The sequence below is a fragment of the Colius striatus genome, chromosome 24 (assembly GCF_028858725.1).
Source record: "Colius striatus isolate bColStr4 chromosome 24, bColStr4.1.hap1, whole genome shotgun sequence".
Lineage (NCBI taxonomy): Eukaryota > Metazoa > Chordata > Aves > Coliiformes > Coliidae > Colius > Colius striatus.
In genome coordinates, this window is record NC_084782.1 from 6486605 (window position 1) to 6500357 (window position 13753).

General features: G+C 57.1%; 1 protein-coding gene across 4 annotated transcripts; it reads left to right on the forward strand.

The window, feature by feature from the left end:
• The first annotated feature begins 5927 nt into the window (after positions 1–5927).
• EXTL1 (exostosin like glycosyltransferase 1) lies at positions 5928–13447 on the forward strand. 4 transcript variants are annotated; one of them, XM_062014447.1, is made up of 11 exons: positions 5928–7865; positions 10821–10914; positions 10997–11104; positions 11483–11602; positions 11682–11814; positions 11891–12009; positions 12224–12319; positions 12399–12485; positions 12648–12835; positions 12908–13079; positions 13162–13447. In XM_062014447.1, the coding sequence occupies exons 1-11, from the start codon at positions 6931–6933 to the stop codon at positions 13345–13347; spliced, it is 2238 nt and encodes a 745-aa protein (XP_061870431.1). In that variant the 5' UTR covers positions 5928–6930; the 3' UTR covers positions 13348–13447. The 4 variants fall into 4 exon arrangements, with proteins under 4 accessions (XP_061870431.1, XP_061870432.1, XP_061870433.1 ...); XM_062014448.1 differs by having other exon boundaries at positions 12675–12835; XM_062014449.1 differs by having other exon boundaries at positions 11534–11602.
• The last annotated feature ends 306 nt before the right edge of the window (positions 13448–13753 follow it).

Genomic DNA, 13753 nt, shown 5'->3' on the forward strand with positions numbered 1-13753 from the left:
GCTGCTCTTCCTAAATTTGGGGATATCTGCATATTAACAAAAAAAAAAAAAAATCTTTCCAATTGGTTTCAAGGGCTTTTTCAGGTCAACCTTGAACTAGAGAGACCTGACACATGTTCTTTGTCCTCCAGCACCTCAGTTTCTCTTTGCAGCCCTTTTTTCCCCCCTCCATTTACTCAGGAATCTCTAGGGCCAGCAGGAGACTGCTCCAGCCTGAAATGGGACTCGTGCTGCACTGAAAACTGTCAAAAAAACAGTTGTGACCCCCAAATTCCCCTGATGCTGCTGTCTGAGAGAAGAAGAGCTCTCTCAGCATTTGGAATTGCTTTTGAAGGGCAGGGAACAAGCATCACACCCACAGCCCCTACAGCATGGCACATCCGAGACCTCAAGGAAGGGCCCTGTGCCAGATCCTAAGGCTTTGCCCAGCTCCTGCCCTGTAACCGAGCAAGGGAGGAATTGGTGTTTGGGGAGATGATGAAGTTGAGCTGAATCCTCACACCTGTGAGCATCTAGAGCTTTCAGCTCAAAGCAGCCTGGGAGCCAACGCGTTCGATGATTATAATTCTCTTCAGAAATTAAGAAACTTTATTCTTATTCCAAACTTCACCCAGAGCAAAGTTTTGAATTGCCAATAGGAAAATCAACAGAAAAACAAGCATATACTCACCAATCAAAGGAATCTAAGGAACTCTGCTGAAGAGGTTGCTGGCAGAGTTTAGATCAGGAGCAGAGTCAGTACTATGCCAGTCTTCGGGGCTGGAGTCACAGCCCATGGCCGGACATGGCTCCTCTACTAGGGCTCCTGTGGCCTCCACTGCACAGATGGTGCTCAGCTCACAAGGCTCTGGACCTTTATGAACTGCTGTTAATCTGAGTCTTAGTATTTTCCTTAGAAGTACAAGTGAAGAAAAAAAAAACCCAAAACCCACAACAGTCAATGTTATGGTAATTACAATGAGGTTGTAACATACGGCTCCATTTGCATTAATTAAATCAACAGGGAAGCTTCAATTGAGTAAATGAGGAGGGTTTAAAGCAGTAGCAAATGCTGTGGCAGGCTGGAACTGGCAATTCCAGTTTGCTGGGTCTGGGTCTGTTGACTGGAAGAGGCTCCCTAGGAGGGAGAGAGGGAGATGCAGGCAGGAGGAGCTGGGGGTGGGGAGGGTGAGAAGACTTTCAGCCCTAGGATAGGAAAAACAGGGCCAGTGCTGACACTGTGGGATTTCAGCCCCCAGCCCAGAGAGTGGAAAGCTTTGAAGCTGAAGCCAGTGGGAGAACAGAGATAAGCAAGGGTAAGAGGAATGTGTCCATTCATAGCCTGGCCATGCTGCAGGCTCAGCTGTGAGGGGAATATCAATGGGCAGTCTTGGGAGTTTTTTTATATTTAAAGCCACCGGGTTTGAATATTAAAGCAGATCAGACACAGCGAAATGTGAAATCTTTCCAAAGCACACCTCTCTGGGGCAAGGGATGGGGCCGCCCACCCTACTCCCCCTGACACAATGGAGTCAGTGATTCCTGGAAAGCAAAGTCCCTCTGTGGATAAACTATGGGGGATTTACAGATATAAACCTCAGCTACTTCCCATTCAAGCCCAAACTGCTGTGCTGTAAGGACACAGCAACCAAGAGCTGGTGTTGGCGGGAGCAGATAGCATACTAGACTAACCCATAACTCCTGCTTTTGTCCAGGAAACGTTCCAGCACTGCACAGGAAAGCTTGGAGTAGCCCAGGACACCCCAAAAAAAGCAGAGGGCTCTCCCCTGTAGGCACTATCCATGGGGGCTGGGGAGGGGTGGCAGGGAACAATGCACATGGCTGGCCTAGGAAGTGCTGGCTCCCGCAGAACCGCCTCAGCCCATTTCTTTCCAGCCTCTTGGGATCAGCAAAGCAATCCAAGAAAGCTGGGATGTGGGGAGAAACAGCCTCCTTGTATGCTACGCTGGGGATTTGTGCCACATCTTCCATATGCACTGCCCCTGGCCTTGAGGCTAGAGCATGTAACAGGAATCTGGAGGAAAGTGCTGCTTGCAAGGGGAGCCTGATGGATGAGATGCCTCTGGGATGGATTTTAAAGCAGATGCAGTGAGTTGGTGAAGTAGGAAAATGCTTGGAGAGGGCTCCTGGACCACCACATCCCACAAAGACCAGAGAGGGGCTGATGGAGCTGAGGAAAGAGGGTGTCTGCCCTGCCCAAGTGATGCTGGGCCTTTTTTGAACTCTCCTCTGGCAGGCTTTTCCTCCAGAGGCACAAAGACAATTAGGAATGCGGTCCAGGGCACAGCAGCCAGGTCCAGAGCAGGAAGCAAAGGGATGCAGGGCCAGGCTGAAGGACATCTGCCTGCTTCCCTACTCCCTTAGCCCCAGAGGCACTGGGGATGAGAATAAGCAGCTTCCTGTGAACAAATATTAGGTTAACAAATATCAGAGTCACAGTCAGTTTCTGCTACTCCTTTCCCAAAAGCCTTTACATAAGACTCTTGCAGAATTTATAGCCTGCATCAGCTGTGCCCTGCAACTGGACTGCTCCCCTGTAGCTGCCAGCACAGATCCTCAGTCATGCTAATTTGGGGGGGGGAAATGGAATTTGATTCCTGCACCAGTCACTGTCTCTCACTGTTAAAATGGGACCTGATGGGATGGTCTGTCCCCCACAGTTCCCACACTGTCTATCACACATCGACCTTGAATGTCTCCCCACTACCCTCAGCACCTTGTCAGACCTGTCCTGAGGCTCCTGGAGCTGTCACACCCCAGCCTGATCCCAGGGCTACAACTGAGGGTTTAGGTGTAAAACAATTTTTAAAAAGAAATCTGAAAGCTTTAAAAGCCACAGAGTTTTGAGGCCTTGTTCACATCAGTCTTTTGTGTCACTGGAGAGCAGAAGAGACATTGAAAGATATTCTCTCTGATGCTGCACGGCACTGTGCTTCTCCCCTAAGGCCATCTTCATTCCCAGGATTTGACTTCGACTAAGAGGGGCCAAGGGCCACCACTGAGATGAGGACGTGGCCATCGTGTTGACACAAACTCAGGCATTGGAGGAGTGAGATGCTGCTTTTCCATTCTCCTTTCTTCTCCTGAAAGAAGGTCTTTGCTGGCACTCTTGTCACCCACTGTCACTGAGTGAAGGATAACATGTGCTACCCAAACCCTTCTCTCCTCCAGCCTCAGCACTCCAGGAAATCCTCCCTCTGTGCAGCTCTGGGCGCTGCTGTCTGCAGCAGCTTCTGTCTGCAACAGCTTCTGTCTGCACAGGCAGGAGGTGAAACAAAGCCAGGGCTGCCTCTGATTCCCCCCACGCGTGCTCCAGCAGGAATGCTGTGCCAGCAGCAGGGATGATGCCAAAGCAGGTAATGTGCCAGGAGCCCTGACTGTCCCACAGCTGCCCCAGGACGTGTCCAGGATCGTCCATGGCCTTTCCCACCCTGGTGCCAGACAGGACCCTGTTGAGGGTCTTCCATACACTCCCTTGAGGTCACCGAGGGCTGTGGGGAGGCATCATGGCCAGACACTGCAGAGCTGGGGAGCACAGAGGACATGGGAGAAGGAGGTCAATGCAGGATTGGCGTGGCTGTCTGCCAGCCCCGAGCACCCACAGGAGCCACTGATGACACGGGGGACGGAGCCCTGTACCCTGCTAAGCGCACAACTCCCAGCAGCTCCCGGGGGTGGGGAGCCACAACTCCCAGTAGGGCCCTGGCCTGGGACTACACCTCCCAGTATGCACTGGGTTCGCGGACTACGCCTCCCAGTATTCCCAGCTAAATTACTGGTGCCAGCGCGTCCCAGTGCCCGCAGTCCTCAGTGCTCCTCCTAGTGCCCCCCCCCGCCCCGTTCCACCCCAGCTCCCAGTGCTCCTCCCAGCTCCCGGTAACAGACAGTTACACTTCAGCTCCTAGTGCTTCTGTCAGCTCCTAGTAATCCTCAGTTGCAGCCCACATCCCAATATTCCCGCAGCTTCCGTGCTTCTCAGTTTCACCCCCGAGGCTCCCAGTGCTCCCCCAGAGCTCCCACTGCCTCCCAGTCCCACCCAAGCTCCCAATGCCCTCACTCACAGTTCCCAGTGCTCCCCAAGAGCCTCAAGTGACCACTTTTCCCAGCTTTTGGGGCACCTCAACTCCCAATTTCCCTCTGTGCCCCCCGCCCCCCAGCTCACAGCACATCCCCTTGAGCACCCAGTATCTCCAACCGCTCCCCATCTTTGACCCCTCTCCCCAGTACACCAGGTCATGGCTCCCAGTACACACCAGTGTACCCTGCACTACAGCTCCTGGTGCCCCCAGTGCAAAACCACATCTCCCAGTGCCATCAGTGCAGTGCACAACTCACCGCCTTACTCCAGGGCTGCCCCATCTCTGTCTTCACCCAGCCAGGTTCCTGTCACCCGGGGCTGGGGACAGTCCCCATGTTGTTCCCCACCCCTCCCCTGCCCTGAGGCCCAGGGATGCCCTGGGGTTCCCACTGCCAGTTCCCATGTCCCTTGTCCTCCATTAATCCGCTTTCTGCAGCTAAGGCAGCCATGCCTGCCCTAATCCCTTCTGTGGCTGGGGATTAACTCTCCATGGGGCCAAGCTGGCCAGGCCCGGCAAATAAGTATCCAAATATTTGGTAAAATATGTGTGTTCCAAACTGCTATGCATGCAGCCCCACGATGGGCTCCCCAGCGTGGTATCTGGGGAAACTGAGGCACGGGCTGAGGACTGAATGGGGCCCTGGGCTGTCACTCCATGTTGTGTCCCCTGGCTCTCACCTGGTTGCTGGAATAAGGAGAGCGGACTTCAGCCCATCTTCACCAGCCCAGCCACCCCCAGGTGACCAGCTGGGGCTGGTGTCACCCTGCCCAGATGCTGAGTGTGTCAGCAGGCTGAGGCCGGACAGGTTGTTACAGCCATGGACAAGACCCAGCACCCCATTGTCATGTCCCAGCTTGCCCAGCTAGCGGGGCAGGGCAGAGAGCGGGTCGGTGTGGCCAGGGATGCCAGAGCAGGGTAGGACCTGCAAGACTCAACCTGTCCCCACCAGCCCACCCCTGTGTATCCACGACAGGGCTCACACCCCCCCCCCCCCAGTCATCCCCCAAGGGTCCTGGCTGGAGATGGTGGGGGCTACTTGAGGAAGTGATTAACTCAGCCCACGCTCCTGCTCAGTTCCTGTTCCAGACACCCCATTAAGACTTCTCCTGGCCATGCACTGTGGATTTGGGGGAGAGTGAGGCTAGGCTGGGACCTTCCATTCCCGCCCCGTGGAAGAGTCAACCCCACATTCCACCGCTGGCTTTGTGCTATGGCCCTAACACTTGTGCATGGATAGGTTTGGAGCAGAGTTTGACTTCAGCAAGAGCTGTCATGCTGCAGAAGGGCTTGGCCCTCCTGTCCCGTGCTGGGAGCCCGGGAGTCGCTGGAACCCGGGAGATGACAACGAAGCCCGTGGGAGTCACTGGAGCCCAGAATTCACTGGATCCCGGAGGTGACATGGGAGCCCAGGGCTGTCGCTGGTGTCAATGGCCACAGATGTGTTTCTGACTCTGCTCCCCATTGCTGCCCCATTGTATCACTATTGCTGTGCTTTGGGGCCTCCGAGGCACAGAGCAGCTGGGGGACTAAAGGCAGCCGTACGCAGGAGCCGAAACCAGCGGGGACAGGCCGTTCCCCTCGGAGCAGGGACATGAATGGGGACACGGGACGACCCTCGCGTGCGGTCCCACATGGGGCAGGCGTCGCGGGGACCCCGCGGACACGCCCCTCCCTCCGGCAGACCTCCCCCCCCACTCCCACGTGGGCGCTCCGCGGGCCGCAGGGCCCTGCCAATAGGAAGGCGCCTCGGGGTGGAGGCCACGCCCACGGGGACAATAGCAGCCAATGGGAGGTAGGAGGGAGGGTTTTTGGGGCCAATGCTGTGACGGGCCGAAGGGGACGGGGTGCAGTAGATGCGGTCGGTGGGAGCGGACGCTGAGCGGGGAAGGGGCCGACAGCGGCAGCGGCAGCCAGCCGCGCGGGGGGACGGACGGACAGGGACAGCCAGCCGCGGGAGGGCGCACGGTCGGCCTGGCACGGGGGCAGGCAGCTGCGGCGGAGCACGCGGAGAGGCAGCCCGAGGCGGGGACAGACGGACAAGGTGACAAGGGGACACAGACACACACTCCCCATCCGCCGACCCCCATCCAGGCCCAGTCCACACCCTCGGGGCGGCCGAGCGGAGCGGGGAGACGCCTCCGCGCCCGCCCCCCCGCGGCGGCGGCGGCTGCTCCGTGTGACTGCGCACCGGGAGCGCTTTGGGGCGGGACGGGAGAGCCCGTCACAGCGGCTGCTCCACCGCCTTCCCACGGCCTGGGATGCAGCCCGGAGCCGCGGGGAACCGTGTAGCCAGACTTCGGGGCACGACGGCCTGACACCCACCCGGGGCTGCGTGTCCCCAACGGTAACGAGGGAACGGGGCTTGGAGACAGAGCAAGGAGCAGGCTGGGGCTCTGAGGGGAGAAGGGAGAATTCTGGGGAGGTGTGGGAGCCCTACCTCAGGGAACTGCTGGTGATGACAGAGTTGGCAACAGCTGGACCAAGACGGTAGGACCTCTTCCCTTCCCCAAGGATTTGAAGCTGGGCCAAGCCGTTGCACACCCATTGTCGTTTCACGGTGGCCCAGAGAAGTAAACACTGCACCCGAGGGCACGGAGCAGGACGCTGCTGCACTGAGCTCCTCTGTAGCTGGAGAGACACAGTTCCAAAAAGCGAGTGCAGCCCTGGTCAAAAGGGACAGCAAGAGAACTGTGGAGTTCATCCAAACTTCCACTGGCTGCGAGGGCCTCAGGGCAATACCTGGAGGCTGGAAATCATCCGACTACCTGCTTGGGCATCAAGACGTCAGCCTTTCAGCTGGACTGTGGCACTTGTCTGAGCCTGATGAGGAGCTGGGGCTGCATGTGAACGTATGCAGACCAGGAAGAAATACATTTTCCTGGCTTTCCTTGCCTCTTGGCTCCTGCTTTTCTTCTTTGGAAGAGACCAGCTGCACCGTTTAACTTTCTTTTCCAGGAAGAAAGCCGAAGCCCAGAGGAACTGGCCATGCTGGACAGATCAGTCCATGCTCAAAAACTTTGTAGACCTTGAGGCACTCCAGAGCGATGGGAACCCCTCACTGCCATCACCTCGGGAGCAGCGTGCAGCACGACTGAGCATCTACCAGAACAGCAGATGCCGGATGGAAACTTGCTTCAACTTCTCCAGATGTGAGAAGCATGGCTTCAAAGTCTTCACCTACCCCCGGGAGAGGGACCAGCCACTCTCAGAGAGTTACAGCAAAATCCTCACCTCCATCGAGCACTCTCGCTACTACACCCCAAATCCCGAGGAAGCCTGTCTCTTCATCCTCAGCATTGACACATTGGACCGTGACCATCTATCTAGTCAATATGTCCATAATATTGATGAGAAAATTCGTGGCTTCCCGCTCTGGAACGACGGCCGTAACCACCTCATCTTCAACCTCTACTCGGGCACCTGGCCCAATTACACTGACGACCTGGGCTTTGATATTGGCCAGGCCATCCTGGCCAAAGCCAGCTTCTACACTGAGAACTTCAGGCCCAACTTTGACATCTCCATCCCTCTCTTCTCCAAGGACCATCCACAGCGTGGTGGGGAGAAGGGGTGGTTGTATCAGGACTCTGTTCACCCGAAAAAGAAATACTTGTTGGTGTTCAAAGGGAAGCGGTACCTGACTGGTATCGGCTCCAGCACCAGGAACGCACTGCACCACATCCACAACGGGAAGGACATCATCTCGCTCACCACCTGCAGGCACGGAAAGGACTGGGAGAAGCACAAGGACACACGCTGTGACAAGGATAATGTCGACTATGAAAAGTGAGTTGGAGATGAGGTGGGAAAGGGGGTCTGGTGAGGGAGGAATACCCCATAGATGGTCCTGCCCTTCTGCAGGGTGCAGCCATGCCCGTATGTGGTGGCTGGACCTCCAGACATGGCAAGAGAGAAAACTTTGGGACTCCCCTAAAACAGATGAGGGTTTCATTTCCATAGTGGGGAGCAAGGCCCTGGTTGTTCAGGGCTTTCCTGTTTGGTGTTAAAGTTGGAGTAATCTGTTGAGAGCGGCTCTTATCTGTGATCACCGTGGCCGCCTCTAATACGATTTCCCCTTTTCCTTGTGCTGATGAATGATGCTTTTCTTCTCCCCGCTTCTGCCCTCCCCCAACATAAATGTTTGTCTTGGACATGAGCCTGAAATATCCCCATCCCCACTGGCTCCACTGAAAATCCCACAAAACTGATAGGGCATCCTGACATGGGCAGCCCCAAGCTTATCTAGGAGTGGGAAGGTCCCCCTGCATCTCTCCTCACAAATGAGGATGGCAGCAGCAGCGTGTGATGGACTTAGGTGGAAAAACTGGGGGAACAAAGTTCTGTGAGTTTGGGCATCCTGTGCTGCAGGATGTTCACTGGCTCCTCACCTTCCTGTTCTTCCTCACTGGGACCTGTTTCTAGCTGCCTGGCTCAGGGCTGATAAGCGCAGACCCTCTCCCATGGTGATGGGCTGGCCCTCATCCTGCACTCTGGGGACATTCTTCAGCCACCCACATGGAGAGCAGATGGGGAGAGGCTACACTGAGCATCATCCTTAAGGCATCTTAGGAGGTGCTAGGAGGTAAAAGTGGAGCTGGGGTACAGCAGGCACTGGGATTAGTTGTGGCTTTGGGATGGCTCAGACACTGTGTGGTACCACCAGCCCAGCAGGGTGAGCCCCACAGCGGAGCCTTTTTAGGGATGCTTCATCACTGGAGGATGTGAGATGCTGAAGGGACAGGGGGCCCAGAGTCAGCCCCGCACTGTGCTGAGGGGTGGTAGGGTAGGAAATGCCCTTCCAGGTAATCTCCTAATGCTGTTTGCAAGTACAGGCAGATTTCTAACTCACCTGAGATGGCTTTAGGGGCAGCAGATAGCTGGGAAACATATGGCACAGGGTAGTGTGCTTGTGTGTGACCCCAAGCCTTCTCCATCCTGCTCGTCTCCGTGGGCCAACTCAGCCCAAACTTACGTGGGGGTTTTTTGCCCTCCAGCACAGGACAAGACATCCTGAGACCCAGAGCTGGGATGGTGGCAGAGTGACAATGAAGACAGGCCAGTGGGAAGGGGACACACCACGGTGGGCACAGTGACACCCCAGCTGCCACATTTTGCTCGTTGCATTGGGGATGTCTCCATTTGGTTGGGGTGGTGGCTGCTGGTGGGGTGGAGGGCAGTGAGAGGAGCAGAGGAAGGACTTGCTGGGGGGGCTCCATCACCCTCCTCGTGTCCCAGGGGCTGCCTGAAACAAACAGGTTCTGTACCCGGATAAAAGGCAGTTTGTACCAGCACCGTGGTTTGGCCCTGCTGTGGGCTGACCCAGGTTTGGGAAAGGTGCTCTGGAGCCAGTGAGTCCCCCAGCAGCATTGTGCCTGGCCAGAGCCTTGGAAAGGCTGGGAAGAGGGAGGGTGGTGGGCATCTGTCCCAGCTCCTAACAAAACAAGGAAGCCCTGACAGCGTGATTACCCGGAAACCACAGCACGTCAGGAGTGAGATATTTCCATTGGGAGGTTTTGGCCCCACAGCCTGGCTGGCGCCAGCTTCCCCACGACGGCCGCCTGCAAGGGGAGGCTGCCCGCAGCTGCTCTGCCCCCAAGGATGCGTCCTGCTGCCTGCCCCCAGCAGCAGGAAGGGCCCCACGGAAGTGCTGAGAGTCACAGCCAGGTGAGGAGGTCCCTGCAAAGCGCATGACAATGGGGCTATGTCCAGCACTGGGGATGCAACCATCGCTGCTGTGGTTTTATGGGAGGGTCTGAGCCCTGTTTGAGCACCCTCACCCCTACAGCAGGTCACTTGGACAGGAGCCAGAGTGTTAATGAGGAAAGGTGCACTAATGGGGTTTTTGGCATCTATTGGTGACACTGGAGTAAAACTTTGTGCTTTGGAGCTGACTTTCCACATCCCTGTTCCAGCACTCTGGAAGGGTGCCCAACCTCAGTCCCCAGGCTGGCGCCAGCCCCAAATCCCCCTTCCCCATGGGGATCAGCAGCCCTTTGGCCTCACCCCCCTACCACCTGGGCCATGTGTCCCTGCCCCAGCCCATCCAGGACCCAGCTGCCTCATCCCTTCCTCCCCCGTGGGAAGGAACAGACGAGGTCTGTCCTGACCTAGAGTCAATATTGGATTTTCCAGTGTGGTTGCAGGGACCTGGCAGCAGACACACCTCTCCCTGCTGGCCACACAGAAGGGGCTTTCACAGCCCTGTGGCGTGAGCTTGGTAGGGGCCAGGGGGGGTGGTGGGGGCAGGCTACTTGCAACCCTGTGGGCAGAGGGCCCTCTACTCCTGCCAAAACGCTGCCAGGGCAGGCAGGGCTGGTCCTGCCTGGCGAGTCTAGGCATGGCAGAGAAGTCACCAGAGTTTCAGGCTTGGGGGTTCAGGCACTGGCTTTGCATGAGGTTTCATTACAGGCGGGCAGAGGCAGCTGAGTAGCATCATGGAAAACCAAGTGCTGTCTGTGGATCACAGTCTTATCTTGTCCTCCCTCTCTGAGCTGAATTTAGTTCCTGACTCCAACCCACGTTCTCTTTCCTCCATCATCCAGGACATCACTGCTCCACTGTCCCTGCAGAGCTCTGTCTTTTCAGAGCCAAAATCAGACCTAATCAACCCTAACGCTGCCCTGGGTTGGCCCCACACCTTCCCAGGAAGGATGTTTAGCCTTCCTGGGTGCCAGCAAGACCCTCTAGGATGCTCATGGGTGAGGGGGGCCTCCCTGACACTCACCCCAACTTCCATCCCAGGTTTGACTACCAGGAGCTGTTGCACAACTCCACCTTCTGCATTGTGCCCCGGGGCAGGCGCTTGGGATCCTTTCGCTTCCTGGAGGCATTACAGGTACAGGGAGGGCAGGAGGATGGGAGACCTTCCTCTCTCAGGCCTGGAGGTCAGTCCCAGCCTGTGTGGGGTCCTGCCACAGGCTGCCTGTATTCCTGTGCTGCTGAGTGATGGCTGGGAGCTGCCCTTTGCTGAAGCCATCGACTGGAGCAAAGCTGCCATCGTGGGCAATGAGAGGCTGCTGCTGCAGGTACCGTGGCCGGATCCTGCCCCACTCGGCCGGCACACAAGGGACCCTCCAATTTTGACACCGGTGGTGGTAGATCCCCCATCCATGTTTGTGGGTGAAACCTCCCCAGCTGAGTCTGGCAGCTCTCCTGCAAGCAGATGCAGGGGGTCCCATGCTAGCTGCATCTGTGGGGAATTGTTCAGCGTCTCCTGAGACTCAAAATCCTTGGGAGGTGCCCAGGCCAAATCCTGCTTCAGGGAGAGGAGGTGGCAGAGCCACAGTGAGGTGGTAGCACAGCATCCTTAGCTGAAGGGTGTCTCTTGGGATGGAGGTGGTGGAGGCAAGGCAGCCTTGCTGAGGGTGCCAAGATGAGGAGCAGCTTCCCTCCTCATGGCACAGATCCCCTCAGCTGTCCGCTGTATCCACCCCGAGCGCGTGCTGGCTTTCCAGCAACAGACCCAGTTCCTGTGGGATGCGTACTTCTCCTCCGTTGACAAGATTGTGCACACCACACTGGAGGTGAGTCCCCTACCCCGAGCTCTCCTAGTGTCTGGGTTCATAACCAGGGTGCTGAGAGCATCTTGATGGCTTCTGGCAGGTCATCAAGGACCGTCTGCTCCCATACCGTTCCCGTTCCCGCTTCCTCTGGAACGCGCTGCCTGGGGGGCTCTTGGCTCTGCCCAACTTCTCCACCTACCTTGGGGACTTTCCCTTCTATTACCTGCAGCATGGTAGGACCCTACCTGCCCCAGCTGAGCATAGCAAACTCGGTGAGACAACACTTACCTTCTCCCTACATTTTTTCAGGCTCTAGCCCCTCTGAGAAGTTCACAGCATTCATCCGGGCTGTCTCACCAATGGAGTCCCCCTCCCAGCCCATCCTCAGGCTCATCCGGGCTGTCTCTGGATCCCAGTACTGTGCCCAGGTTGGGGAAGCTGAGCCCTATGCCTCTCAGTGCAGCTCTTGGGGATTCAGTGGGAGGAGGGATGAGGCAGCATCCCGTGGGCTGAGAACTGCTGTGAGATGGTTTTGGGCTGAGCTGAACTGGAGCATGTCCTGCTCAGCCGTGGTCACCCTGCAAGCACCAATGCACCTGGATGGGTCAGCCTGACTGAACACGCTGGTCTTCACTCCTGCAGATCCTGGTTCTGTGGAACTGGAAGAAGCCACCGCCGCCAAGTGGGCAATGGCCCCAGACCACTGTGCCTCTGACCATCATCCAGGGCAGGGGGAAGGTGAGAGGAGCCAGGACATGGACAGGAAGGTGGAGCACCCACTCCATGCACATGCCAACCTGATTTTCCCACCCCATAGCTCAGAGACCGCTTCTTTCCCTATGAGGCCATCCAGACAGATGCCGTGCTGAGCCTGGATGAGCACATCAGCCTCTCGACCAGTGAGGTGAGGCGGTGGGCACTGTGGGCTCCAGCCCTGTGGAGCTGGGGGAAGCCTCATGCCAAACCAGAGAGGATGCTCAGTGGGCACCGTGGGGCTGTCGGGGAGCGATGGCCACTGTCCCCTACTCAGGGGTAATGGTGAGTCCCCTCTCACGGGTCCCCACAGCACAGTGACATCCCCGTCCCATGCCAGGTGGACTTTGCCTTTGTGGTGTGGCGCAGCTTCCCTGAGCGCATCGTGGGCTTCCTCATGCGGAGCCACTTCTGGGACCCCGAGCAGAGGCGCTGGGGCTACACCTCAAAATGGACCAACGAGCTCTCCATTGTCCTCACTGCCGCTGCCTTCTACCACAGGTACCTGGCTGGGGAGGGGCCAGCAGGGCAGGGGACTTGTCCTGTCCTCTCATCTTGCTCTCCCTCCCCTAGATATTATCACAACCTCTTCACGGAGTTCCTCCCGGCGGGGCTGCGGGAGCTGGTGGATGGCCTGGCCACCTGTGAGGACATCCTGATGAATGTCCTTGTGGCTGCCGTTACCAAGCTGCCACCCATCAAGGTCACCCAGCAGAAACAGCACAAGGACATCATCCCCCAGCAGGTAAGGTGTGAGGTTGGGGATGCAAACGGCCCCCCTGGTTGGGGAGCAGAGCCCCTCACCCCCATGCTTCCCTCCTCCCAAGGTGAAGGGCACAGCAAGGATGGCCAGTGGCCAGCATTTCTCCCAGCAGCAGGACTGCCTCAACCAGTTGGCTGACTGGTTTGGCTACATGCCCCTCGTGTCCTCCCAGCTGCGCCTTGACCCCGTCCTCTTCAAGGATCAGGTCTCTGTCCTGCGCAAGAAATATTCACGTTTGGAGAAACCCTGAGGGCCGCTGAGGGACAGGGCCCAGAGCCAAGTGCTGCTGATGATGGGAGTTTTACTTGTTATTGGGTTTTACCAGTACAATAAATGTGGGTGGAGAGGCAGCTGTGGGATGTTGGGGAGCAGGCTGTGCCTGGCAGGGAGCACCAGCGGTCTGGTGCACTGGTGCTTCTGCTATTGGTGGATCCCTGAGCACCCTGTGAATAACCCATGGCACAGCTTCTGCCAGCCCCCAAGGGGAGAGGTAAGTTTCTTCCAAGGGCAAACAGAGGAGTGATAAGAGGTGAGAGCGGGGGCGAGTGTGTCCTCCTCCCCAGCTGTGAAGGACCCCCTTGCAGCCCTTAGGCACCCCATTGCCTTGCAAGGCTCTCCAAAGAAGGGAAAAGGGTGGTGTAAACTGCCTTTCCTCC